The 26,371-nt window shown below is 29.6% G+C and overlaps 1 protein-coding gene across 1 annotated transcript; it reads left to right on the top strand.

Moving 5' to 3' along the window:
* Positions 1 to 1,229: 1,229 nt before the first annotated feature.
* Positions 1,230 to 25,644, top strand: LOC149878601 (uncharacterized). Its single transcript, XM_090072563.1, has 19 exons — positions 1,230 to 1,278; positions 1,747 to 2,247; positions 2,376 to 2,864; positions 6,988 to 7,048; positions 7,134 to 7,287; positions 7,537 to 7,756; positions 7,840 to 7,915; positions 8,512 to 8,572; positions 17,236 to 17,382; positions 17,504 to 17,549; positions 19,692 to 20,192; positions 20,311 to 20,799; positions 23,365 to 23,425; positions 23,511 to 23,664; positions 23,913 to 24,132; positions 24,216 to 24,291; positions 24,923 to 24,972; positions 25,126 to 25,362; positions 25,450 to 25,644. The coding sequence occupies exons 1-19, from the start codon at positions 1,230 to 1,232 to the stop codon at positions 25,527 to 25,529; spliced, it is 3,672 nt and encodes a 1,223-aa protein (XP_089928689.1). The 3' UTR covers positions 25,530 to 25,644.
* The last annotated feature ends 727 nt before the right edge of the window (positions 25,645 to 26,371 follow it).

Raw genomic sequence — 26,371 nt, 5'->3', positions numbered from 1 at the left:
GTATTTAGAACAAAGTCACATTTATCTTCTACACACTTTAGACAAACTTTTCGATTTTTTTTTCTTGTACCATACATGATATTCAATACTTCCTTTTCTTGTTTTGCCAAAAAATTTCCAGTGCAAAAGCTGATGGATTAGTTTATATATGATTAATCTTCAGATTTTTCACTAACAAAAACGCTTAAAAAAACAGGATATAATTTTGAAACTGGTTAACATCTTACTTTTGTCTCTTTATCTAAGAGAGAAACTCTAAGATAAAGAAAAAATGAAAACAAATATTTAAAAAATTCAAAAGGTTACCTTAGTTTCTGCTAGATTATGGTAAAATAAGTTGATTTTTTTTTTGTGAATTAGTTTTAGAGCAAGCAAAAGTGTTTTTTATTTTTTTTATTTATTGATTTAAAGTTAAGAAAATGTATCCTCTGAGCATTTGCTGTAAAACGAGTTTTTTGTGAAACTTTTAACAGTGTCAATTGAATTTGAAGATATTTCTTTATTACGTTTTTACGTTTATCAGTAAAACTTCCAATCTGTAATTTTTACAAGTAATTCTAAATATTCAATCGGGCACAGAAATCGTGGTGATTGCAATATCAACTACCGTAGAAAGCGACAATATGACATTCGAACTATGAAACAGCAAAACACATGAGGTAGGGCAGAAAAATATGTAGGGGAGAGAAGTTGTACTTATTAGGTAATTAAGAATTCCTTCTAATTATCGGTGTTATACTAATAAACGAATTAGACTTTGAAATTTTAAGTTGTTTTTTACCCTATAAATCGGTTTACCAACTATTGATTTACATTCTAAACGTTTTTTTTTAAAGAAGAAATAACCAGTTTGTTTTATAAGAGAAAGTAAGAAAATGCTTGCTGCTTTCGGAGAAGCACACGAAAAATTAATGATGCTCATACCGTAAATTGTTTATAAAAGTTGTTAGAATATTTATCTTCAAGGAGTAGAAGAAAGTCCTCGCTTGATTATCAACTCTTACCACATGCATATTTAACCATGATAAAGTTATGAACATTTTATGAGTAAAGATCTTGTTATTTTAATCAAAAAATTTCGGATTTTTTTGATCAAGGTTTTGGGAGGCACAACAATGGCCCTATAGATAATATCAAAATACCGGAACGGCTGTGCAAGAATAAGATTTTGAATGAAAGAACCCTAGAAACAAATAGTTTGCAGAAACTTTAGAAAAAGTTAACAGAAAATGTTAGATCCGAAAGTTGGTGGCATCAGAACTTTTAAGCCATCAAAATGTAAACTTTTCAACTTTAACTTTAGTGTCATTCGTAAATGATGAGGTCGAAGAAGATTAAAATATCAAAATTCACCCTTTATAAAGTTTAATTGTATGCACAAAAACCATTTATGCAACAAGCTTGGTAAATGTGGTATTACAAAAAAAAAATATGCACGGGGATTGTTTGATAGAACTTGGCTCTCACAAACATTCCGTTTCGACCGGCTTAAGAAAAAGTGTTTCTCATTTAAGAGACTTTGAAAGAGATCTAAGGTCCAAATAATTAATGGACCCAAATTTACCTAAACTTCTTTTCAATTATTAAGCTAAATTTTAAACTGCAGTTTATGTTTTGTTAAAAACATTTGATTACTTAATGCATAAAAAATAATGAAACCTATTTCAGTAATATAACATTTTTTTAACTCTTTAAAAAATATTTTTGCTGTTGAAAGTTTTATTACATAAAATGTTTTTATTTTAGTTAAAGCTGTTACTGAATCGATTAAAGTTGATGAGAATATTTCATTGAAAAAAAGTCAACTTGCTTCAATTCTGACTAGTCTTCCAATGGAATACGAATTATCATTTGAACTAATGCCAACTTCTTTTTTAAGCAATTGGACGAATGTGATTCACTTAACTGTTGACGGTGATAACAGAAACTATAGCAACAGAACCCCAGGAGTATGGTTTCAACCAGACAACTATTTGTATTTTAATTCAGCAATAAACAATCTAAATGATATTATTTCTATATCGGCAGTGAGAGTTCAGTTAATGGAGTGGACCAAAGTCAATATATCACAACTCTTTGTGGATAAAAGTTATGTTTTCTCAATTCAAATTGCGGGAACTGAGGTTTTCATTACAAATAACACATCTCCACAAGAATTTCAGAATGTAAAAGTATATTTGAGCGATCCGTGGTACCATGCGCAACCAGGATTTATTAGAAATCTTGTGATTTTAAACACTTGTGAAGGTAAGCTACATTTAGTAAACTACATTTTCACGGAGCTTTCCCAACAAACATTTTTATTTTTATCCATATAACTATATATGATAAAAAAAAAAATAATAATGAAAGCAATATGAAATGTTTTGTTATAGAGTTCTTCAGCATGATCGAAGAGAAAGAAATAAAGAAAAATCAAACAATTAAAATTCTAAAAAACCTTCCAAAAGAGTATGAGCTATCATTTGAAGTGAATAATACTTCAGACGCGCACGTTGAATGGAGTAATATTATTCACTTAACTTTAGGAAGCAACGGTAACACTTACGGCGATAGGACCCCTGCTATTTGGATACATTGGAGTAATAGTTTTCATTTTGCATTTGCATTAAATGGAGATCTCAATAGTCATTTCGATTCAAGTATAAACATGAATTGGATGAAATGGACTAAAATTAGAGTTTCGCAACTACTTATCGAAGGAAAGTATGTTTTTTCAGTGTGGCTAGGAGAAAACAAAGTTTATTACGCAGTAAATAATGATGCAAGAGAATTTCATGACGTTAAAGTTTACATCGGTAACCCGTGGGATGACGCACAACCAGGATATGTTCGAAACTTAATCATAAAAAATGTTTATGTGGGTAAGAGTTATTTGTGTATGTCTACATTAACATGCGTCATCTACTCAATATCTGAAAAACTCATGCAAGTTTTTCAAAATTTTATAAAAATTGAAACATAAGTGTTCAACAAAGTTTTCTAAACTTACTCTTTCTTTTCTATGTAAATTGTTTAAATGCTTGCTAAGGTTTTTAATCTTGATTGAACATTCTTCGTTTGCAACATTTTTCTCCCATCTTTATTAACTTTATTTCTCTCAGAAACTTTTCAATTAAACGTAGATATTTTTAAAAAAAGTCACTTAAATCTTTAGTAAAGGGTATTTTAATGTAAATGCATTTTATACAGTATTTATATATATGAAATGTTTCATCATTAATCAACTAAATGTGACGTCTTCTTAAATTTTCAATTAGAGTTCAAAACGCTTACTATATTCAATGAAAACTCGTATTGAAAATTGATTCTTTCTCAATGTTCGATTGCTTAAAATAGTTTAGTGTTCTTTACAGGGCCGGCTCAAGGGTATATGGCGCCTGTGGCCTTTTTTAAATTTGCGCCGCCCTCCCCCCCCCCCTACCTTGTATAAAAAAAATGAATCGTATTATGGACATTCGTGGTGAACTTTCAATATTTATTTACAATTTAACCTTTTTTGCTTTTACAATAGCAAATGATTTAATCATATCTTCTAAGTCCAATTCTTGTTCTATTGATTACATTGCCAGACCATCCATTCTATCCTGTGTCATTGTTGAGCGAATATACGTTTTGATTAACTTCATGTTGGAAAAGCTTTTCTCTGCTATTGCAACAGATACAGATACAGGTAGAGTTAAAAGTATTCTGAGAGAGACAAATAAGTTTCCCAAAGCTGCATTCAAATTGTTTGAAAAAATGAAGCCTGAAATATTTCATGGAGTTATTTGAAACTTATTTGAAGAGATGGAATATTTGCCTAATAATGATTTCGCAAATATTTCATCTCTTCAAATAAGTCAGTTCCAGAAACATCTTTCAACTCATTGCAAGATAATAATTTTTCTAAATCCATGCATCTTTTTAGTAACTCATCTTCAGTAATGTCCTTGGCATTTAAACTGTAAAGAAAGTTTGACTGATTATTATGCTGCATAAGTATATCAAACCGATCCTGCAAAGATCCAATAGCGTTATCTAAAATGCTGTTGAAGAAGTTACTCTTGAAATTGTCTTCTTCAGTCATTGATTCCTCTTGACTTTCATAAGCAAACATTCTTTTTTTGGTACGACCACGCTTTTTTCAAATTCGGGCTCAATATCTTGCACAACAGACAATTTTTTTAGGCCAACTTCTAACATCCAAGTAATTATCGGAGATTTCTGGTTCAACTGTGCATGTTATAGACTCAATGACGGAGTCCATTTGGTGGCTTGATTCAGAATGATTACAGTTGAGATCATTTTGGCTAGTTGATGATTCACACTGTAATCAAATTTTTAAATATTACTCAAATTTTTAATGATATTCTAGTCAAAATTAATGTTTGATTTTCTTACCTAAATGTTTTGAATACTTTTGGAATTAATAGATGGTACTGACACAACTTCTGAGTAAGTTTTTAAATACTTTTCCAAACTTTCCTTATACTTTGACAGGGGAACATCTTTTTCATGTTTTCTTTTCAAGTTTTGAGCTCCTGATAATTTTTATTTCTAAACATGATGGCTGTTTTCATATCCTCTTTTGAAACATTTTTTTGTTCACTTAAATTTGTAAAGAGTAAAAAATGTAACATGGATTGAATTGAGTTAGCTTTATGAGCAAAAACTTGTTCAATGTGGATTATACAGTAGTACTGAATAAACTGGTTTTTTAGAGTTCCCACAATTATGGAAAATTTTCTTTAAAAAATTTTTTTATAAAGTTGAAATCTTAATCTAAAAACTGTTTTATTTTTAATTTATATTTATTTTTAAATTTTTTTATTAATACGTGGGATTTTATACATTTTGTTAGTTTCCCTAAATACATTTATACAACTCTAACTTCCTTTTTTTCTCAAAAACGTTTCGCAACATTTCTCATCTGGTGTGTCAACTAAAAAATACTTGATATGTGCCAATAAAATTTGTGTTAGAGCAGAAAATACTGGTGGTACCACGCAGTATCCAAGCAGCAGCAAGTTTCAAATTTCTGAGACTTTGCAAACATCTTCAAGCATATCAATTGCTTATGAATGATGATATATAAATGAGCCAAGGATGCACCATTAAAGAATTTTGAGAACTTTTACAATGCGCTCAAGTGCAAAAAAAATCCTTTCAATTCTGCAATTGCTGCTAGTGCGTTTAAAAATCATCTATGACAAGCATTTGCAATGATGGTGCCTTTTGAACTATTCATTACAGATATCACCTAAAAGGATTGCAGACGACCGAAATTTTTTATTATGCGATGATAAGAATTGGAACTGACTTTGGAAAGCCAGAAATTTTAAAAATAGTTATACTTTTAACAAATTTAGTCGACATAACTGGAATAGACTAGAGTTTTATGCTCTACATCCGAAACTTGGATTTACCGTTTTTAATTGACGTCGTTGAAAATTGACCAAGAAGGTCACAAAAGTTCATCATAATTGCTGAACTTTTGTACTTGGAAAGTTAATGATGGCTGTACTAAAATAGGAGTTAAGTTGATTTCAGATTTTATAGTAACAATAAAGATACATGTCGTTTATCAGAGTGTACTGCCAGTGGCTGAAAATGGCCATATGTAGAAGCCAAATTTGTAACGCAGGCATAAGAAACCAGATACACAAATACCATCGTACTAAAGCAATATAATGATTTAGAGATATTAAGCGTTTTTAAGCTTTGTTAACGAGGAAGAATTTATTGTTATATTTTATTAAGTAAAAATCTTATGCATTAAATGACCTCTAAGAAGTAACATCGTGAAGAAGCAATAAATATTGAACGTTAGTTCGAATAGTGATTTATTTTTAATGATTGTTAAATATTGCAAAACATTAAAAGGATGGTTAGAAGAAGAAATGACAACCAAACTATATTAATTTTTGATTGGCCATATATTACGAAGTAGTGTGGTGGATGATGCAAACTAGCAACATGTTACTTTTTTTTCTTCAAAAACGTAATAACTGCTTATTAGAAACAATGCAGATCTATGCGCGAAACTCACAGAAAATTCTAACTTTAATGCAAGTGACGGGTGAGGGGCAAAAGATTGCGAGGGTACAACACGATTTTTATACTAACTGTACAGAAATGGTATAGTGCTCGAAAGTAAAAAACATAGAGATGTTTGAAGCTGTTGGTCAGTTGCGGTTGACGAAAGAAGTATTTTAAGTGGATATGTATTTTGATTAAAAGGATAGATGTTTGTATACATATGGCGAAATGTAATATTCTGGTAGCAAGCACTTTAGAGATGCTTACCATACAATTGGTGGTGTTGCATAAATAGAGTTGGAATGTCTTGCATTAATTAGGTCATCCATTAAGTTAATGCCAAGCCTGATCTATAAAGCTACTAAAAGATTCAAGTATACTTTTATCTAATTAATGATGGGGCTCATTGAAATTTCCTTTGTATGAGCGCTATCGAATAAGTTTATTTCTTGATTCTAGCTTGAATTCTGCTTTGATTAGTTCTTTGATGAGTTTGGGATCTTATCTTTACCTGTTTTACAGTTATGCTGCCAACTTTAGTGGAGTAGACGTTTTCATCTAAGTTCAGAATTCTTGAATAGTTATTACTAAAATTTTATGGTGGAAAACCTGTAAAAAAAAAAATTTATTACAAACTGAAGTTATTATGAGATTAAATAGAATTACTTAGAGAAGAAGTAAAGATCTTTTAAAACTTATAGAAGATCAATATATGTTTTAAAACTTAGAAAAAAAGTTTTGTTCAACAATGTCATGCAAAACTGTTTTAAACAAAAGTATTTAAAGAGTGTTTTTGCAATCACATTATCTTCTTTTATTATCTTCCAATATTATCCTATTATTTACAAAAATAATTTTTTATATATTATCCAAACAAACCCTATTACATAATCCTATTAAATTATATTATATTATATTACTACTATTTTATTTTGTTATAAGATTAATTGTTTGTTTTTATTCAAGTTGGAAGCAGGAATTGCAAACCACTCATCAAAGTAAACTTTGAAGGCCTGATTACAAACAAGTAAACTATTTAAAATCATATTCGTTTCCATGTAAGACTGACTTCTTTTTTTAATATTTGTACATTTAAAACCATATATCTTCAGAGATCATATGAGTTTGTCCAGTTCAATTGTTTATACCTATGAGCCGGGTGTTATTGCTTACAACATTGCATGGGAATACTTTTTACCCATTTTCATGGAGATCTCTTCTGAAAGCGATGCAGTTAACTTTCATAAAAATGGCTCTAAATTTAAAGTATGTCATTTTAAGAGATTTTTAACTATTATATGTTTACTTCTTTAATTCTAAAGTATGAACTTTCTTTGTTAGTGCTAATATTCTGCATTAGGGGGTTTATGCTTATGGTTCAACTAATGCTTTTTTGTTTTAGATTTTAATTCAGTTTAAGCTTTTTCTTGAAACATAGGCGACAGAGTATGTATATCTTGAATTTTACAAATTGTAATGAACTTTTTACTATGCCACATAAATACACTCTATTAGGTTCCTGGTGCTTTCAATACCACTGGCGTAAATCATAACCTGAATTTAAGCTTAGATATGACAAGCATTTTGGTGCAAGAGCAATTTCCTGTCGAGATTCTGTTAAAACTGATTTTCCAAAACAGTGCAGGAGTCTTATGGTATGAGTATAAAACTTTCAAAACTAATTCAACTTGCGAAGCAAACCTAAAAACTCCAAAGTATGAAAATGCTCTTTCAGGTATGTTAAATGTTCTGGTTGGAATAATATGTGCCTTTTTGTTCTTGAATGAATGTTTTATAAATTTATTATTTCCCGAATAGAAAGCTATGGTCGAGGTATATGCTGGGATACAGTTGAAGTTCTAGTATATGTTTGTATGAATCAATATGTCACTAGGTAATTGACAATTCTTTTCTACCAACTTTGTGGCGAAATGAAATTTGTCTGTACATTTAAACAAAACCAAGTAAAAGTAATTATTTCTCTAGCTTGATTTTAAGATTCTTATAAAACAGGATTTTGTTTGGAAATTGATAAACTAGCCATTAAGCCATTAATGAGATTTTTGTTTTAAGTAGATTTCACAGCTTAAAAAAAGATTTACTAATTAACTTCTTTTTTCGCCATGCAGTCAATTTGTAAATATTTTAAAACTTTCAAATAATATTTTACATTGTTGTTATTGATATTTATATTGCTGTTAAGAGGTGTGGAAAGGTGCGAACCTCTCCACATCTTCAATCACCTCTAAGTATTGCAATTTTCTTAATTTTTTTGGTAGTTTTTGCAAAATTAGATGTTTTACAATTGATAAGCTTAGTTTATTTTTTAAACAACGATCTGAATTTAAGTTTTGTCATAAACTACTGGCTGAACTGAAACCTAATTCATTGAATTATTTAAGTTTACACTTCTACTACAATTTAAAGTTTTTTGTAAAGAACTTTTAACACAATGTTCACAATTGTTTCTTACACACTTTGATTTTTTAGTCAGAATGTGGCATGCTTTTATTCTAAAAGCGACGGTGAATTTTGGACAGGTATTAAACAGGTTTTTCATGAAAGAAAGTTTTAGCCATATATTTATAGCGTTAATATTAGTTAAACATGATTATTAAAACGTTCTGTGCCAGATTTAAAGTGCTTTGTAAAAAAGTTATTTTAACTCTTTAATTACCTCGATTTAAAGGTTTAGATAAGCGAATAGGTTCTGTTCTGGGACGTCATTTTTATACTAGTGACTTGTATGCAATACACAGAAACCAAAAAAGTTATTTAATGTACCAAAGCACTTTAAAAAAATGGTTAACGATATCAAATCACGAATATCTGAAAAGTGTGTCTTATCAAATAAATCAAATCGTATGCAAGAAGCTAGAAGAAAATGGCGAACAAGTTTACTCATTAGAAAATCAGCAATGGATGGGTAAATTCTTTTTTAATTCTTATGTAGGAATACAAATTAATGCTTCAGACTTACAAACTTTTTTTTTTTTTATTCTAGGAAACGAGGAAGGATTGTTTTATCGAAAAGCTATTAACGATTCTTGGATTCAAAGGATAAAATGGAGTAATTTTTTTGACCAATTTTGACGAGTTTTAGATATCATATTGAAAAGAATCGTGTTAATTTTTTAATTTTTTGCTTTTAAAATGAAATTAATTAAGATTATGATGAAAGAAACAAATCACATACTGAGTTGTCAACATATTTGTGATGGAACAGTGTTGTTGTCTAGTGTCTTTACACAGATGTGTTAATTAATTTCATTTGCATATGTATTAATTTACATTACCTTAGTCTACTAAAGTTGATTTTAACTCATATTAATCTTTTGTGTCTCTACAATCTGCAAATGTTATCGGTTTTTCTAAAGGCTGTATAAACTTCAATATTTTTTTTAATGAAATGTTTCTAAGTGTATTTAAAGAAACATGTTTTTTAGAGTTTCGTCAATTTTCTTTCAAAATTTAGTAATGAATGATTGAATTCTGTCCCACTAACATTCAAACCACGGCTGTGAGAGATTTGCAACGTTCGCCCAAAGTTATAAAAGCTTTTTTTAAAGTTTATATTCTTGCTCTTGCAAAAGTATTTTGATATACGAACTAACAACTTTTTTTTCATCTCTTTAATGCCATCTTTGCAACTCATTCAATTTACTTTCAGTTTTCAGTGGCATTCCTCGTTCATTAGTTTTTTCAATTGCTTGATGCAAAGAGGAAACCAGGGTTAGTTGGCAACGGTTTTAGTTTTTGAGCTCTGTGCATTTCTGGGTGAACTTTCTTGAGGATATCAAATTGCAGTTCAAACGAATATGAATTTGGCAAGATTGTTCAAGTGTCAAACATTAAAAAAAAAAAGATAATTGGTGGCCAAAAAGGGCTTCCAAAAAAGAAAATAAAATGTGCCAACTTACTCCGGCGAGGGGTAAGTTGCCTATACTCTCAGGGTAAGTGGCAAATCATACAAAAAGAGACAAGTTCAGCAACATTAAGCATATTTTTCAAGCGCATGTTTTTTATGAAAACTCTTGATAACTTTTACCCAACAATATTTTTTGACATTAACTTTTATTGCCCTCAAGTCGATTGAATAGACTTTTCTCTATAAATTAGCATCAATAGCATTTTTTGCATCAGTTTTAGAATTTACAGGCCTAAACATCTACTTTTCTTTTATAACTTCTCATGTCTGTAGATCTGTAGTGTAATATAACTTTAGTGATTTTAAGGCTAATGCAAAGAGTTGTAAGTTGGCAAATGTTGCTAACTAGCTCCTCGATCATTTGGCCAACTAACCCAAAAAGCTTTTTGCTCACTAAACGTCTTATAAATCTCCAAAAACGCGAAACATTGAGAAACAAAAAATAATAGTGGTTAGAGTGAAACATACTATACCTACATCTATTCGAGTTTACTTGCAGCTAATGCAGTTGCATTTTTAAATTGAAAAAGTACTATAGTTACAAAAGTTACAAAATTAGTAAAAAAACACAAAAATCGCTTTAATTTTTATGCGCATACGCATATAGCTCTGATACTACACTGGAGATGAATTAGTTAAGAAGAAAGGTACCATGTGAACTTTGAAAATTTCTGGTGGAAAACTCAAAAGTTAAATGCAGTGTGTCAACTTACCCCTGTAGCCAACTAGCCCAGGTCTCCCCTATTATTAGAACACCAGTTTTATGAGTTTTTTTTTTTTTTTTTTCAAAGAAAAAAAGTACAGTTACTTTAGATAAGAATCGTAAGAAATTTAAATAATTATTTTAACCATTAAATTATGCGAGGCAGTGATTAATTAAAAACGTTGCGGTTGCCCTTACAATTTTGTTTAATGAAATTTTTTTTAGTTTGTTGAATGATTATTTATATACGCTTCCATATAAACATTTTAAACTTTTTCTATAACTGAAATGATAATAAGCTTATCTAAGTGGCATGAGAAAATGATTCAAATAAGGTAAATATTGTATCAAAAAGTTTAAAGTCGTAATTTTCAAAGTAAATTACCATTCTAGAATAGGCTGATTCGTTTATACTTTTAAAAACACAATAACTAATAATCTGAGAGTGGAAATTAAGTTTTTCTTTTTTTTTTTAATTTAAATGATTTTTTACTGTACTTAACACTTTTATTAGATCTTAGCACTCAACTTTTTCTTCTTGTAAAGACACACACAAACACAAACACACACACACACACACACACACACATATATGTATAGGGGAAACCTTTGCCAATTATCAGATCTAAAATTTTTGGGTTAACCTTGAGAAAATCAAATTATTCATATTTTGCATTCAAACTCAGAGACAATTGTATTAAGAACTGTTGTTATGGTTTTATGCTATTATACTTGTTAAAAAAGCTTTTTTTTTTTCCTAAAGACCGTTTTTTTAAGATTTACAAACTGTATTAGTATATGTTTTGTTAATGTTGAATTTGGATTGTTATTTGCATGTTGAACTAATATTTTTTACAATCAAGTTTATTGTTTTTTTATGTTAGTATAAGCAAAATATTCATCTTTTCCTAATGACATATATATATATACATATATATATATATATATATATATATATATATATATATATATATATATATATATATATATATATATATATATATATATATATATATATATATATATATATATATATATATACTAAAACAAATGTAAAATGGTAGAAATAATTATTGAACACTTTTGTGTTTAAATAACATATAATAGCAGCTTACAACTTTTAATTACTCATTTACTTTAATTATTAAAAAAATAGTATGAAGATAAGGAGCTTGATTTAAAATGTATTTAAAGAAGAACTATTGCAAGTAGTCATTCTTTTAGCAATGTGTAAAAGAGTTGTAGCATTCCAGAGTTTCAAAATGAATAAAAACTACAGTTTCTGAAGTTATTTTTCTATTCTGCGTTATCTTGCAACAACCATCTAAGCAAGTTTTACAAATAATATCTAAGACCCTACCGTATACTGTTCAGAAAACATCGCAAGAACTTGCACCAACAGTATGCAATTGCTTCTCTATATTACTGCATTACCTCCCTCTGATTTTTTTAAATAAATTTTTAAAAACAAAATGTTTTTGTGCAAATAACAACAACGATGCACTTGCCTTTTCTCTCTTAACCCTCACGATATTACCCTCACCATAGTTACCCTCACCATAGTTACCCTCACCATAGTTGAGATACTAAAAAAAATTGCAATAAGAAATAAATTAAAAAAACAGCAAAATTAATTTTAAAAATCGTTTTTATTATTATTTTTACTATTTTTTGCCTTTCAACTTATTCCGTTTGTTAGTTATTCAGAGCTTTTTAAATTACTTTTTTGTTATTATTTTATATGGTAGAATTTGATTTTAAAATAATTTATTATGGCAGATTTTGGAGTTTCGTTTGTACAAACAGACCGATTTAACGGATTGTTCCGTCTTATACGTGTATTGTAGTTGTTTCCATTTTCTTAAAGGCTTTAAAAGTTAATAAGAAAAAAAGTTTATTTGCAACATCCAAATATTTTTTAACGATGACTACATAATATATCATTCTGATGCGAAAAAATTTTTTTTAACTCAATGACGACTAAAAGCTCAATAATTAGGTACAGGGCGCTTAACATTTGAAACACAAAATTTTGATACTCTTACACTTATACCAATACCGATACTAGACATTTATTGGCATTGTTTATATTGAGACAAAATGAGACTTTAACTCCTTAAAACGATACGAGATGAAAAAAGAAATAACGATACTTTTTCCCCAGTTTTTAAACGAGATTAGGCGGTACTTAACTAATAGTTTTTCACGACTTTTAAATAGTTGAAACTAAACAACCATTTTTTTCTCGGGTTAAAAGTACCTATGTTTTTTAATAATGTTTCGTAGTTCTTTTTTCTTTTAAATGTTTTGAAAATCTCTTGGATGGGGATTTTTGAGATATTTTCCCAACTCAGTCGTGCTATGGTCTTTCATAAGTAACATTTTTTTTTAAAGGTTACATTTTGCAAAAGTTTACTACTTTTTCGACATTAATTTTAAGGATAGAGTGCTCCCAAAAGGCCCCACGATGTCGTGGCATTGTGTTTGATTAATTTTTGAAACAAAATTAACCTAAAATAATTTCAAAAAGATTCTGTTTATCTTACCCAATATCAGGGACAAATTTGTTTGTCTCATCACAATATCTGTTTCTCTCATCACAATATTCTGTTTGTCTCACACAATATCAGGGACAAATTTGTCTTGATTATATAAATAATAGCTTCTCATATCGGTATTATTAAAAAAAAGTGTCTATAACAATGCTTTTTGTTTCAAGACGTAGATGCTTACAGGGCGGTAGATATTTTTTAACAACCAATGTATATTTTTGATAAATACTTTAGTTGATGACTTTTTACTAACATGGTTTTATGGTGTACTAAAAGATTTAAAGTACGTTTTAAAAATCCCAAAATACACGCACTTTATTCAATTAGGAGTTCTTTGGGATGATTGGGGATGCAAAATCTAGTAAAAATGGTGAACAGTTTATTTACACACAACAACAAGAAGCCGTAAATTCAGGCCGCCCTTAAGAAAGTCTACGCAAATATAATTGTTCAGGCAGGATACAACAAGATCATTTCCATTATTGGTTTTAAAAGTATATCCACCACAAGCCTATTGAACAAATTTCAAGAAGCAACAACAAAAAAGCTTCAAAGTCTAAAAAGAGCACTGGGAATAAACAGAAGCAATTCGGTAGGAGCTCTTTTTTCGGAGAAAATAATTGAACAAACAAAGTGAATATGAGCATGAAATCAGGGCTTCATAAGAAATTAGTATGAAAGCGTAGCTTGTACAAATTCTTAAGAATCAAAATCATAATAAGAGAAAGAGGCTATAGAAGACTCTTACATCGAAGCAATATTAAAAGAATCCGTGAGCTACATATCTCTCCGAACTGTGTCATTCGTCCTTGGGAACGGATATAAAAAAGTAGTGGTCAACATATTACTTGATGATGGTAGCAGCTAGACATAACCGAACGCAGCAGCTGATTTGTTACTTCAATGCTTAACAAAAAAAGTAATTATCAACATAAAAAATTGTCTGGTTGATTCTTTTGAAACTATACCAGTTGAATTCTAGCTCGAGTCCTTAAATAAAAGATTAATATGACAATACAAGCTTTCACATTTAATATGACAGGAAGCTTAAAAGCAGTTAATTGGACTGCAATATCAAACCAATGGAAAGCCAACAAACCGAAGGTAACAAGTGAGATTCTTATTGTCGTGGATTATGCTAAGCTACACTGTGCAGAAAGAGAAGCAAAAAAACTTTGTAAAGTTATCATTAAGTAGCTTTAAATTAGATTAGTTTTGGCATTATAAATGCGCTAAAATCAAGCCAATGAAAAAAGAAATCGTAATAAGATTAATGATTTTCCCTTAGTAAAATTATTACAGTAAATTCTTGGCTATTCGAACTGGCACTTATCTTGGTTTCCCGCTTATTCGAAGCAAATTTCCTTCCCTGAGAGTTTTTGTTAAAAAACTCATGTAATTATAAATCAGTGTTCGAACCTGCAGTTACTCGAAACCTTTTGCTCTACTTTACGAAGACCGCGTCGGTTATTCGATGCTTTTCTTCGATGGCATATACCATTAGATTTCATAACAAAATATAAGATAAAACGTAGTCAAAACACACACAAAAAAAAAAATGTAACAAAAAGATATAACAAAATAAAAAAACTTATAAAGAAAAAAAAATAACGTGATCAAGATATAAAAAAAAATTTAACTTACTTCAGCGTTGTTCATTTGAAACTTCAACATGGCCTCTCCACGAAAGAAGAAAATCCTGACAATCAAAGAAAAATATCTTGCTCTTAAAGATTTTAAAAATCTTAAAAATTTAGCTCTTAAAAATTTTGAAAATTATCTAACTAAAAAGAATGTTGTGAAAATGTTTAGTCTTCCTCAAGACACTTTAACTTACTGGATTAAGCATAAAGAAGATAAAGCTGTATATAAATGGCTTATGAGCGCAAGTGAACGAAATGTACCAATTGGTGGAAACATCTATAGGAATTAAGCGTTAGATTTTTCAAAAGAACTCAACATAACGGGTTTTAAGGCTTTAGAAGGGGGGCTTCATCGGTGGATGTATAGGCATAATTTTTCTTCTGAGAAGGAGAGCTTGTATACAGAGAAAATAACAGCAAGTTGGCAGCAGACTCGTTTGCCCATGATCCTCTTAAGGTATGGATTTAGGATATTTACGACGCTGAAGAGTTTGGTTTATTTTATCAAAAGCATCCGACCAAAAACCCTTCATCTAAAAGGCGAACGATGTGCAAGAGGAAAGTTTAGCAAAGTTCGTTTAACAGGTTTAGTAGTAGGAAATGGGGTATGTGAAAAGCTTCCTATGCTGATAATTTGAAAGATAGAAAAACCACGATGCTTCAAAGGAGTCGAAAGCATACCTTGTCAGCACAAGTCCCAAAATAAATTCTGGATGTACACTAAAATTTAAACTGATTAAGTAACAAGGCTTAACGCGAAGTTTAATGCTGACGGTAGAAAAGCTGCTCTTTTCATAGAAAGCTCGCCTGCTCATCCTAATATTAACAACCTGAAAGCAATTGAATCACTAATTTTACCACCCAGCACAGCCTTCAAAACATAGCCAATGGACCTGAAGTCCTAAGGGGTGTCATGAAGGCTCTTTATCGCACGCATCTTGTGAGGCGTCAGAACTAATACATTGACACTCGTAAAACAACTCTAAAGAATAGCATTCTTAAAGTTACGAGCATGTTGGTCAGGTAGTGGGTCGCTGTATCGGCAGATACTGTTAAGAATTGTTTTAGGAAAACATTTATCTCGCCGGTAATACATATTGCAATTATCTATGCTAAAAATAATCCTTTCAAGTTGCTTGAAGAGAACGTCAACCAGATTAGATAAATAAGACTTCGCTATTGACGATTACGTAAACATAGAATTTGAGATTTGAACAACTGAGACAATTGCTATCACAGACCGAGAAATTCTGTATTCCATTTTAATCAGCGGTTGTGCTGAGGTTGAAGAGGAGTTAGTTTAAGACTCAAACGGTTTGCATCCCGAAAAGCTAAATTATCACAGGTTAAACGTCCAATCGAGTTACATGAATGCTGGTCTCTTTCTGATAAAAATGGCTAAGCTCTAGGTCTCATATCGAAATATGACAACTACTCTTTAAAAACAAAAATATAATTAAAAATAGATAGCTTTTTCAAAAGTAGCAAAGATTTTATAATTTTAAAAATAAAAAAGTAATAAAAATTAAAAAGATTTTTCAAAAAATATGTAAAGGCTGTTAGTTTACAAGGAATAGACTTAAGCAGCATCTTGTTCCTAAAGTCTTCTAATTTACTCTCTACCTATGTTAAAGTTTGATAGTATCTTAACATAGGTGACTTAAAAGAGGATTTTTAGTTATTCAAAACTTCGGTTATTTAAAGTGAGTTCTTTTTCCCCCAAGGAGTTTCGAATAACCGGGCGTTAACTGTATTTAGCAGTTTTTATTTTACCATAGTTTTGGGTTTACAAATGCGCTTTGTCAATACAAATAACATGAAGTAGTATTAAGATAAGCAACTTTCACTTTGTAAAGTTAGTATTAAGCAGTTTTTTATTCATTTTCAACTATTATTTATTTTAAAAGCGGACTGTAACTGACTTAATGAGCGATTGTTAAGGATAAAAATTAGCATGAATACTTTTAAAACGAATGTATGAATGCGGGGGTTTTTTTTAAAAAGAATCTAACAAGAAAATTAGAATCTTCAATATTTATTTTATGTTGATAACAATATAATTTCACTTTTATTTTTTGTACTACCGACTTATTCCATAAGTAACTAACAAAAAAGTTCACTTATACAATGAATATTTGTCAGTCTATCAAAATGTTGTTTTATGATAGATTTTTAAGGAAAAAGTTTCTGGCACTTACTGACGGTTTAATTTAGAAAAAGTTATAAATAATACACTTCTATTCAAAACTTTGTAATACTAGTTATAATTCCACAGCCAACGGATTGTTAAAATATTTACTAAAGTCTTATTAAAAATTTGAACTATCTTCATTTTTTCAGTATGATTTTTTTTTTGTGAATAAATCGCCTCATATTAGGAATTAAAACTTTTGGGCTGCAGAAAAAATAACACTGAAAAAACAAGTGAAAAACGATAAAGTAAATATCAAAAAGCTCATTCAATTATTAACTAAAGTAATGGTTTTTCAAAAAGAAATAACATTTCGAAGTTGGTACCAGGAATCAAATTCAATGGTGCGGTATTTGCAGATTTTCAAAGTTAAATCAACCATTTTATAATTAAATCTGTTAACAACTTGGATGAAGCTATTTGCAATAACTATTTATTAAATAAAGAAAAATATTTTTTTTGTAGATTGCATTCATCTTCCTGCTCTTCTTATTTCATGAAGGGACATATTGTAAGTGAATACTTGGAATTTGTTGTCAATATTTTAGGAATTGCTGATGCGCTTTTAAATTATTACCAACCTTAACTCTTTTCATTTTTTCAATCTTATTTTTCCTATAAGATTATTCAAGAATTATTTACTTATTTTATTGGGAATCTTCGTTTTGCAGGCAGCTTTATTTTCAAGTCAGTCTGGGATTCCCAATGCAATTATCAGTTGTTATTTGTTGAAAGCCTGAAATGAGAATTTAAAATTGAAAGTAAATTCTCCTGATTTTTAGAAACTACTTTTCTATGAAACTTTACTTTTTTATGCCCTTGAAAGTATTTAGAACAAAATCACATTTTTCTTCTACTTACTTTAGACAAAATCCTCAATTTTTTTTTTCATGTAATATTCATGACATTCAATACTTCCTGTATTAAATGTCATGAATATTGCAATGATGGAATAAATCAGTATATAATCAATTATCTGACTATTTACCGAAAAAAAAACGCTTAAAAAATCAAGATGTTTCATAAGTTTGTAACTGGTTTACAGCATACTTTTGTCTCTTTATCTAAGAGAGAAACCTAGAAAAAAGCTATTAAAGGATTAGTGGTACAGCAGAATTGTAAACACAGAAGAGTCTGGCATTTGGAGTATCTTTTTTGCGAATCAAAATAGCAGCTAATGTTTTTGGTGAAAACCCCTGATATTGGGGGTGCACCAAAAAATGTAAGCAAGAATATCATACATTAACCCATTTAATAAATCTTATGGTAATGCTTTAGAATGTTAATTGATAATAAAAATAATAACTGAAAAAATTTCATTTGTTCACAAGATTGATGGGATTAATTAAAATGAAAACCAGTATTAAAAAAATCCATTGATTACCTTAGTTTTTACGAGATTTTGATAAAATTATTTTACTTTTTTCTTTGTAAATTTGGTTTAGAGTAAGCAAAAGAGTTTTTTATTTTTTTATTCATTGATGTAAATTTAACAAAATGTACTCTTTACGCATTTGCATGAAAACGAATTATTTGTGAAACTTTTAGCAGTGTCAAACGAATTTGAAGATACTTCAAGAGACATGTATCAATAAAACTTTCAATCTTTTAATTTTTATATTCAATTCTAACAACTCAATCGGTCACAGAAATCGTGGTGATTGAAGCATCAACATCGGTAGAGAACGACTATATGACATTAGAACTATGAAACAGCATAACATATGAGGTGGAACAAAAAAATGTGTTGGGGAGAGAACTTTTGATGAAGAGGAAAAAAAAAGGAAAAAATATCGGTGCTATACTTATAAACAAATTTGACTTTAAAGCTTAAAGTTGTTTTGTACACTATCAATCGGTTTACCAACTATTAATTTAATATTTCCAACTTTTTTTTAAAAGAAGAACTACTCAGTTCGTTTTAAAAGTGTAAATAAGAAAATGTTTACTGCTTTTGGAAAAGCATACGAAAAATTAATGATGCTTTTGCCGGACGTTCTTTATAAAAGTTGTTAGAACATTGTGCTTCAATGTGTAGAAGAAAGATTTAGCTTCGTTATCGACTCTTACCACATGCATTTTGACCTTAATTAAGTTATGAAAATTTCAACCGAAAAAATGCGGATTTTTATAAGACAGGTTTTGGGAGCCACAATATCGACACTGTAAATATAATCAAAATACCGAAACGACTTTGCTAGAATTAAATAACAAAAGAAAAACAATAAATAATTTGCAGAAACATTAGAAAAAACCAGTAAAGAGGAAATGTTAGATCCGAAAATTGGCGACATCAGAACTTTTAAGCCACCAAAATGTAAGCTTTTCACCTTTAACTTTAGTTTCATTTGTACATTATGAGGTCAAAGTTGATTGAAATATCAAAATTCACCCTTTATAAAGTTTAAATGTATGCACAAAAACCATTTATATAACAATCTCGCATTTCAGGTCGTTTTTCAAAATGTAGCATTACAAGAAAAAATATGCACGAGTGTTGTTTCATAAGCTTGGCTCTCACAAACATTCCGTTTAGGCCGGCTTAAAAAGAATTGTTTCTCATTTAAAACACTTATAATGTAACACTTTTTTAACTCTTTGAAAAATATTTTTGCTGTTGAAAGTTTTATTACATAAAATGTTTTTATTTTAGTTAAAGCTGTTACAGAATCGTTTACCGTTGCTCAAAATGTTTCATTAAAAAAAGATCAACTTGCTTCTATTCTGACTAGTCTTCCAAAGGAATACGAGTTATCATTTGAATTTATGCCAACTTCATTTTTAAATAATTGGACAAATGTGATTCACTTAACTGTTGATGGTGATAACAGAAATTATAGTAACAGAACCCCAGGAGTATGGTTTCAACCAGACAACTATTTGTATTTTAATTCAGCAATAAACAATCTAAATGATATTATTTCTATATCGGCAGTGAGAGTTCAGTTAATGGAGTGGACCAAAGTCAATATATCACAACTCTTTATTGATATGAAATACATATTCTCGATTCAAATTGCGGGAACTGAGGTTTTCACTACACAAAACACTTCTCCAAAAGAATTTCAGAACGTTAAAGTATATTTGAGCGATCCGTGGTACTATGCACAACCAGGATTCATTAGAAATCTTGTGATTTTAAACACTTGTGAAGGTAACTATTTAGTAAACTACAATTTAATGGAGATTTCCGAACAAACAGTTTTTTTCTTCTCGATTCAACTATATGCAATAGAGAAACACCGTAAAAGCAATTAAATGTTTTGTTATAGAGTTCTTCAGTATGATCGAAGAGAAAGAGATAAAGAAAAATCAAATGGTTAAAATTCTAAAAAACCTTCCAAAAGAGTACGAGCTATCATTTGAAGTGAAACCTACTGCAAATGTGAACGTTCAATGGACAAATATCATTCACTTAACTCAAGGAGGCAACCTTAACACTTACGGCGATAGGGCTCCTGGTGTTTGGATTCATTGGAATAGTCGTTTTTATATTTCATCTGCATTAAATGGAGATCTCAATAGTCATTTTGAGCCAAACATAGACAAGAGTATGATGGAATGGACTAAAATTAGAGTTTCGCAACTGCTTGTTGAAGGAAAGTATATTTTTGCAATATGGGTGGCAGAAAACAATTATTATTACGTGGTCAATAATGATGCGAGAGAATTTCATGAAGTTAAAGTTTACATCGGTAATCCGTGGGATGAAGCACAACCAGGATATGTTCGAAACTTAATCATAAAAAATGTCTATGTGGGTAAGAATTATCTGTGTATATCAACGGTAAGATGTGTCATCTACTCATTATCTGAAAAACTCACGGAAGTTTTTCAAAATTTTATGAAAATCAAAACGTAGGTGTTCAATTAAGTTTTCTAAACATGACCTCTCTATTCGATGTAAATTGTTTAGTTGCTTGCTCTGGTTTTTAATCTTGATTGAATATTCCTCGTTTGCAACATTTATCTCCCATCTTTGTTAACTTAATTTCTCTCAGAAACTTTTCAATTAAACTTAGATATTTTTTAAAAAATGTCTCTTCAATCATTAATAAAGGGTATTTAACTATAAATGCAGTTTATACAGTATTTATGTATATGAATGTTTCATCATAAATCAACTAAATGTGAAATCTTGTTAGTTTTTCAATTGAAGCTTAAAACGTTTACTGTATTCAATGAAAACTCGAATGAAATGAAAACAACATTTCTCATCTGGTCTGTCAGCTAAAAAGTATTTGATATGCAACAATTAAAGTTGTCTGTTTGAGCAGGGAACACTGGTGGTACAACGCAGTATCCAAGAAGCAGCAAGTTTCAAAGCACTGAGACTTTGCAAACATCTTGAAGCTTACAATAGCTAATGATTGATGATATATAAATGAGCCGAGGATGCACCAATAAATGATTTAAAGAACTTTTACAATGCGCTCAAGTGCAAAACAAATCCTTTCAATTCTGCAATTGCTGCTAGGGCGTTTAAAAATCATCTACGACAGCCGTTTGCAGACATGATGCCTCTTGAACTATTCATTTCATATATTATACCAATTATCAATCAACGTTTGCGTGGTGATCGCCATAAAGGATTGCAGAGGACCAAAAGTTTTTATTATTCGATAATAAGAATTGGAACTGACTTTGGAAAGCCAAAAACTTTTTAAATAAATATACTTTTAACAAGCTTAGCCGACATAACTGGAATAGACAAGAGGTCTATATCTATTTCTACATCCAAAACATGGATTTACAATTTTTGATTGACGTCGTTGAAAATTGACCATGAAGGTTTTCATATCATCATATTTGCTGAACTTTTGTACTCGGAAAGTTAATGATGGCTGTACTAAAATAGGAGTTAAGCTGATTTCAGATTTTATAGCAGCTATAAACTTACAGGAATTTTATTAGAGTGTACTGCAAGTGGCTGAAAATGGCCTTATGTAGAAGCCAAATTTGTTCCGCCGACATAAGAAAGCAGATTAACAAATTCCAATTTTCTAAAGCAATATAATGATTTAGAGGTTTTAAGCGTTTTTTAAGCGATATCAACTAGGAAATGTATATCGTTACTTTTTATAAAGTAAAAATCCTATGCATTAAATGACCTCTGAGAAGTAACATTTAGAAGTAACAATAAGCATTAAACATTTGTGCGAATAGTGCTGTATTTTTAATGATTGTTGAACTTCGCAAAACATTAAAAGGATGGTAAGAAGCAGAAATGACAACCAAATTTTATTAATTTTTGATTGCCCATGTTTTACGAAAAAGTGTGTTGGATAATGCAAACTAGCAACATGTTATTTTTTTTCTTCAAACACGTAATAACTGCTTATTAGAAACAATGCAGATCTATGTGCGAAACCCACAGAAAATTCTGACTTTAATACGAGTGACGGGTGAGGGCCAAAACATTACGAGGGTACAAAAGGAATTTTATGTTATTTCTATAAAAATGGTTTATTGCGCGATAATAAAAAAACGTGGATATGCTTGGAACTCTTGGTCAGTTGCGGTTGACGAAAGATGTTTTTTAATTGGATATATATTTTGATTATAAGAAAAGATGTTTGTTTAGATATGGCGAAATGTAATATTCAATATGCAAACACTTTCGAATGCTTAACATACAATTGATGGTGTTACATAAGTAGAGTTGGAATGTCCTGCGACAATTTGGTCATTTATCAGTTTATGCCAACCTAATCTATAAAGCTATTAAAGGATTCAAGTATACTTTTATCTAATTAATGATAGGGCTCATTGAACTTTTCGTTGTATGAGTGCTATCGTATAATTTTATTTTTTGATAGAGGCTTGAATTCTGATTTGATTAGTTCTTTGATGAGTTTGGGATCTTATCTATACCTATTTTATAGTTATGCTGTCAACTTTAGCGGAGCAGACGTTTTCATCTAAGTTCAGAATTCTTGAATTGTTATTACTGAAGTTTTATAATGGAAAACCTGTAAAAAAAGAAAATTTTATTACAAACTGAATTTATTATGAGAAGAAATAGAATTACTGTGAGACAAAGTAAAGATCTTTTAAAACTTATAGAAGATCAATATGTTTTAAAACTACAAAAAAAGTTTCGTTGAACAAAATTGTGCAAATTTGTTTTAAACAAGAGTAGTAAAAAAGGGTTTTTGCAATCACTTTATCTTATTTTTTTATCTTCAAATATTACTCTATAATAAATTATCCAAACGCATCTTATTACTATTAAACTTTATTGTTAAACCACACTATTATATCATCCTATTAAAAGATTGATTTTTTTTTTAATTTTAAGACTAAATAATAATATTTTATTTAAGTTGGAAGCAGAAGTTGCAAACCACTCATCAAAGTAAACATCAAAGGGCTGTTTACAAACAAGTAAATTATTTGAAAACATATTCGTTTCTATGTTATACTGAATTCTTTTTTTAATATTTGAACATTTAAAACCATATGTTTTCAGAAATCATATGAGTTTGTCCAGTTCAATTGTTTACACTTATGAGCCGGGTGTTATTGCTTACAATATTGCATGGGAATACTTTTTACCCGTTTTCATGAAGATCTCTTCTGCAAGCGAAGCAGTTAACTTTCATAAAAATGGCTCCACATTTAAAGTATGTTGTTTTTTAAAATGTTATTTAACTTTTCTATCTTTGCTCATTAATTTTAAAATGTGAACTTTCTTTGTTGGTGCATAGATACAGCATTCAGCGATTTTATGCTTATGGTTCAACTAATGTTTCTTTGTTATAAATTTTAATTCAGTTTAAGCTTTTTCTTTGAACCTAGGCTAAAGAGTATGTAAATCTTAAATTTTATAAATTGTAATTTTTTATTATGCCACATAAATACACTCCATTAGATTCCTGGTGCTTTCAATACCACTGGCGTAAATCATTACCTCAATCTAAGTTCAGATATGACGAGCATTTTAGTACAAGAGCATTTTCCTGTTGAGATTCTGTTAAAACTGATTTTCCAAAACAGTGCAGGAATTTTATGGTATGAGTATAAAAGCTTCAAAATTAATTCAACTAACGATGCAAATCAGAAAATTTCCAGAAATAAAAACGCTCTTCCAGGTTCGTAAAATATTCTTGTTGGAATTATATCAAACTCTTTGGTCTTGAACGAATATTGAATAAATTTAGTATTTCACGAATAGAAAGCTATGGTCGAGGTGTATGCTGGGATGCAGCTGAAGGTCTTGTTTATGTTTGTATGAATCAATATGTCATTAGGTAATTGACAATTCTTAACAATCAATTTTGTGGCAAAATGAAGTTTTTCAGTACATTTAAAAAAATCCAAGCAGTATTACTTAATTCAGTAGCTTGATTTTAAGATTCTTTTGAAACTGCAGTTTATTTGGCAACTGATAAACTAACAATTAAGTTGTTCATTGAATTTTTGTTTTAAACTTGATTATTTCTTAGCTTTAAAAGATTTACTAAGCAACTAATTAGTTTACCAAGTCGTCAATTTCTAAATCTTTTGAAGCTGTCATACAATCTTTTACATTGTTGTAAACTGATTTAGTGGTGGTGCAGAGAGGTGCGCAAAGGTGCGAACCTCTTCACATTTTTAACTGTTTTTATCGCATTTTGCATATTTTTTTTGGTACTTTTTTCAAAATTTTATGCATTATAATACATAAGCTGAGGTTGTTTTTGATACAACGGCTTTACATTAACTTTTACCAATAATTAACTTGCTGAATTGAAACTTAATTTTTTTTTAAACATTACAATAAAATAAACTTTAAAATTTCATAAACAACTTTAAGGGTATACCTTTAATATAATTTAAAAATGTTAGGAAAGAATTTCTTATAAGATTATCAACTGTTTTTTACATAATTTGACTTTTTAGTCAGGATGTGGCATGCTTTTATTCAAAAAGCGACGGTGAATTTTGGACAGGTATAAAACAGTTGTTTTTGAACTTGTTAGCCTATTCTCCCCATATATTTGTAGCATTAATGTTATTTAAATATGATTACTAATACGTTGTGTACCAGATTTAAAAAGCTATATGCAAGATTATTTTAATTCATCGTTTACCTCGGTTTAAAGGTTTAGATATGCGAGTAGGTTCTATACTGGGCCATCATTTTTATACTGGAGACTTGTATGCAATACACAGAAACCAAAAAAGTTATCTGATGTACCACAGCTCTTTAAAAAAATGGTTAACCATATCCAACCAAGAATACCTGAAAAGTGCGTCTTATCAAACAAACCAAACCGGATGCAAGAAATTAGAAGAGAATGATGAGCAAGTTTACTCATTAGAAAATCAACAATGGATGGGTAATTTTTTTTTAAATACTTCAATTATATAGAAGTATAAATAAATGCTTCAAACTGATGTTCAAAATAAATTACTTTTAATCTTAGGAAACGACGAAGGATTATATTTTCGAAAATCTATTAACGATTCTTGGATTCAGAGGATTAAATGGATTGATTTTTTTTGACCAAATTTTAGTTTTTTGATAAGTTTTAAATATTATGTCGAAAAGATTCATGTTAATTTTTTTATTTTTACTTGTAAAAAGAAATTAAAATTGTAATAAAGAAACACATCACAAACTGAAAAACGTCTGAAAAAAGTGCTACTCTCTAGTGCCTTTATGTAGGTACGATGATTAATTTCATTGGTATATGTGTTAATTTACATAATCTTAGTCTGTTAAAGTTGATTTTATTTTGAGTCTCCGAAATCTGCAAATGTCGTCGGTTTTTTTAACGGCCGCGTAAACTTCAAATTTTTTTTTAAAGATATACTTTTAGTGTGTTTGAAGAAACATTTTTGTCATGGTGTTGTTTGTTTCCTTTCAAAAATTAGTAATGAAGGATTGATATTCTCTCCCGCTGACTTACAAATCATTGCTGTGGTAGATTTACAACGTTCACCCGAAGTTATACAAGCTTTTTCCAAAGTTTCTGTTCTTGCTCTTGTAGAAGTATTTTGATATTCGAAGTAGCAATAATGTTACTCCAAAAATTCTACCCTTTAATACTACCCTTGCAAACTCATTCTATTTACTTTCGGTTTTCAGCAGCATTCCTCTTTCATTAATGACTTCGATTGCTCGATGCTTATTATTAGAACACCAGTTTTGTGAATTTTTTTTTAAAGTTATCGCCAAGGTATTTAAACTGACAATACTTTAATGAACATATAAATGCATAACAGTTATGGTTACCTTTACTAAAGGGTGTTTTTATTCTTCGAAGTGGGATATCGAAATCCCGTTTGAGTAACCCTTCGCTTTAAACCTCTCCTGAAAGTTTTGGATTTATAAAGTATATATAT

Source organism: Hydra viridissima, unplaced genomic scaffold (genome assembly GCF_058129835.1).
Source record: "Hydra viridissima isolate aposymbiotic clone 2 unplaced genomic scaffold, HvirCarnegie_v1 scaffold_15, whole genome shotgun sequence".
In the NCBI taxonomy this organism is placed as follows: Eukaryota; Metazoa; Cnidaria; class Hydrozoa; order Anthoathecata; family Hydridae; genus Hydra; species Hydra viridissima.
Note: the sequence above shows the minus strand (reverse complement) of the source record. Positions and strands in the feature narration are given on the sequence as shown.

What these genes read in the sequence shown, in the direction of transcription:
- LOC149878601 (XM_090072563.1), top strand. Translation starts at nt 1,230, where the DNA reads ATGTTAGATCCGAAAGTTGGTGGCATCAGAACTTTTAAGCCATCAAAA. An exon ending in TTTGGACAGGTATTAAACAG is followed by an intron (nt 8,573 to 17,235) that starts GTTTTTCATGAA and finishes AGGAATTAAAAC; the next exon opens with TTTTGGGCTGCAGAAAAAAT. An exon ending in CGACGGTGAATTTTGGACAG is followed by an intron (nt 24,973 to 25,125) that starts GTATAAAACAGT and finishes CTCGGTTTAAAG; the next exon opens with GTTTAGATATGCGAGTAGGT.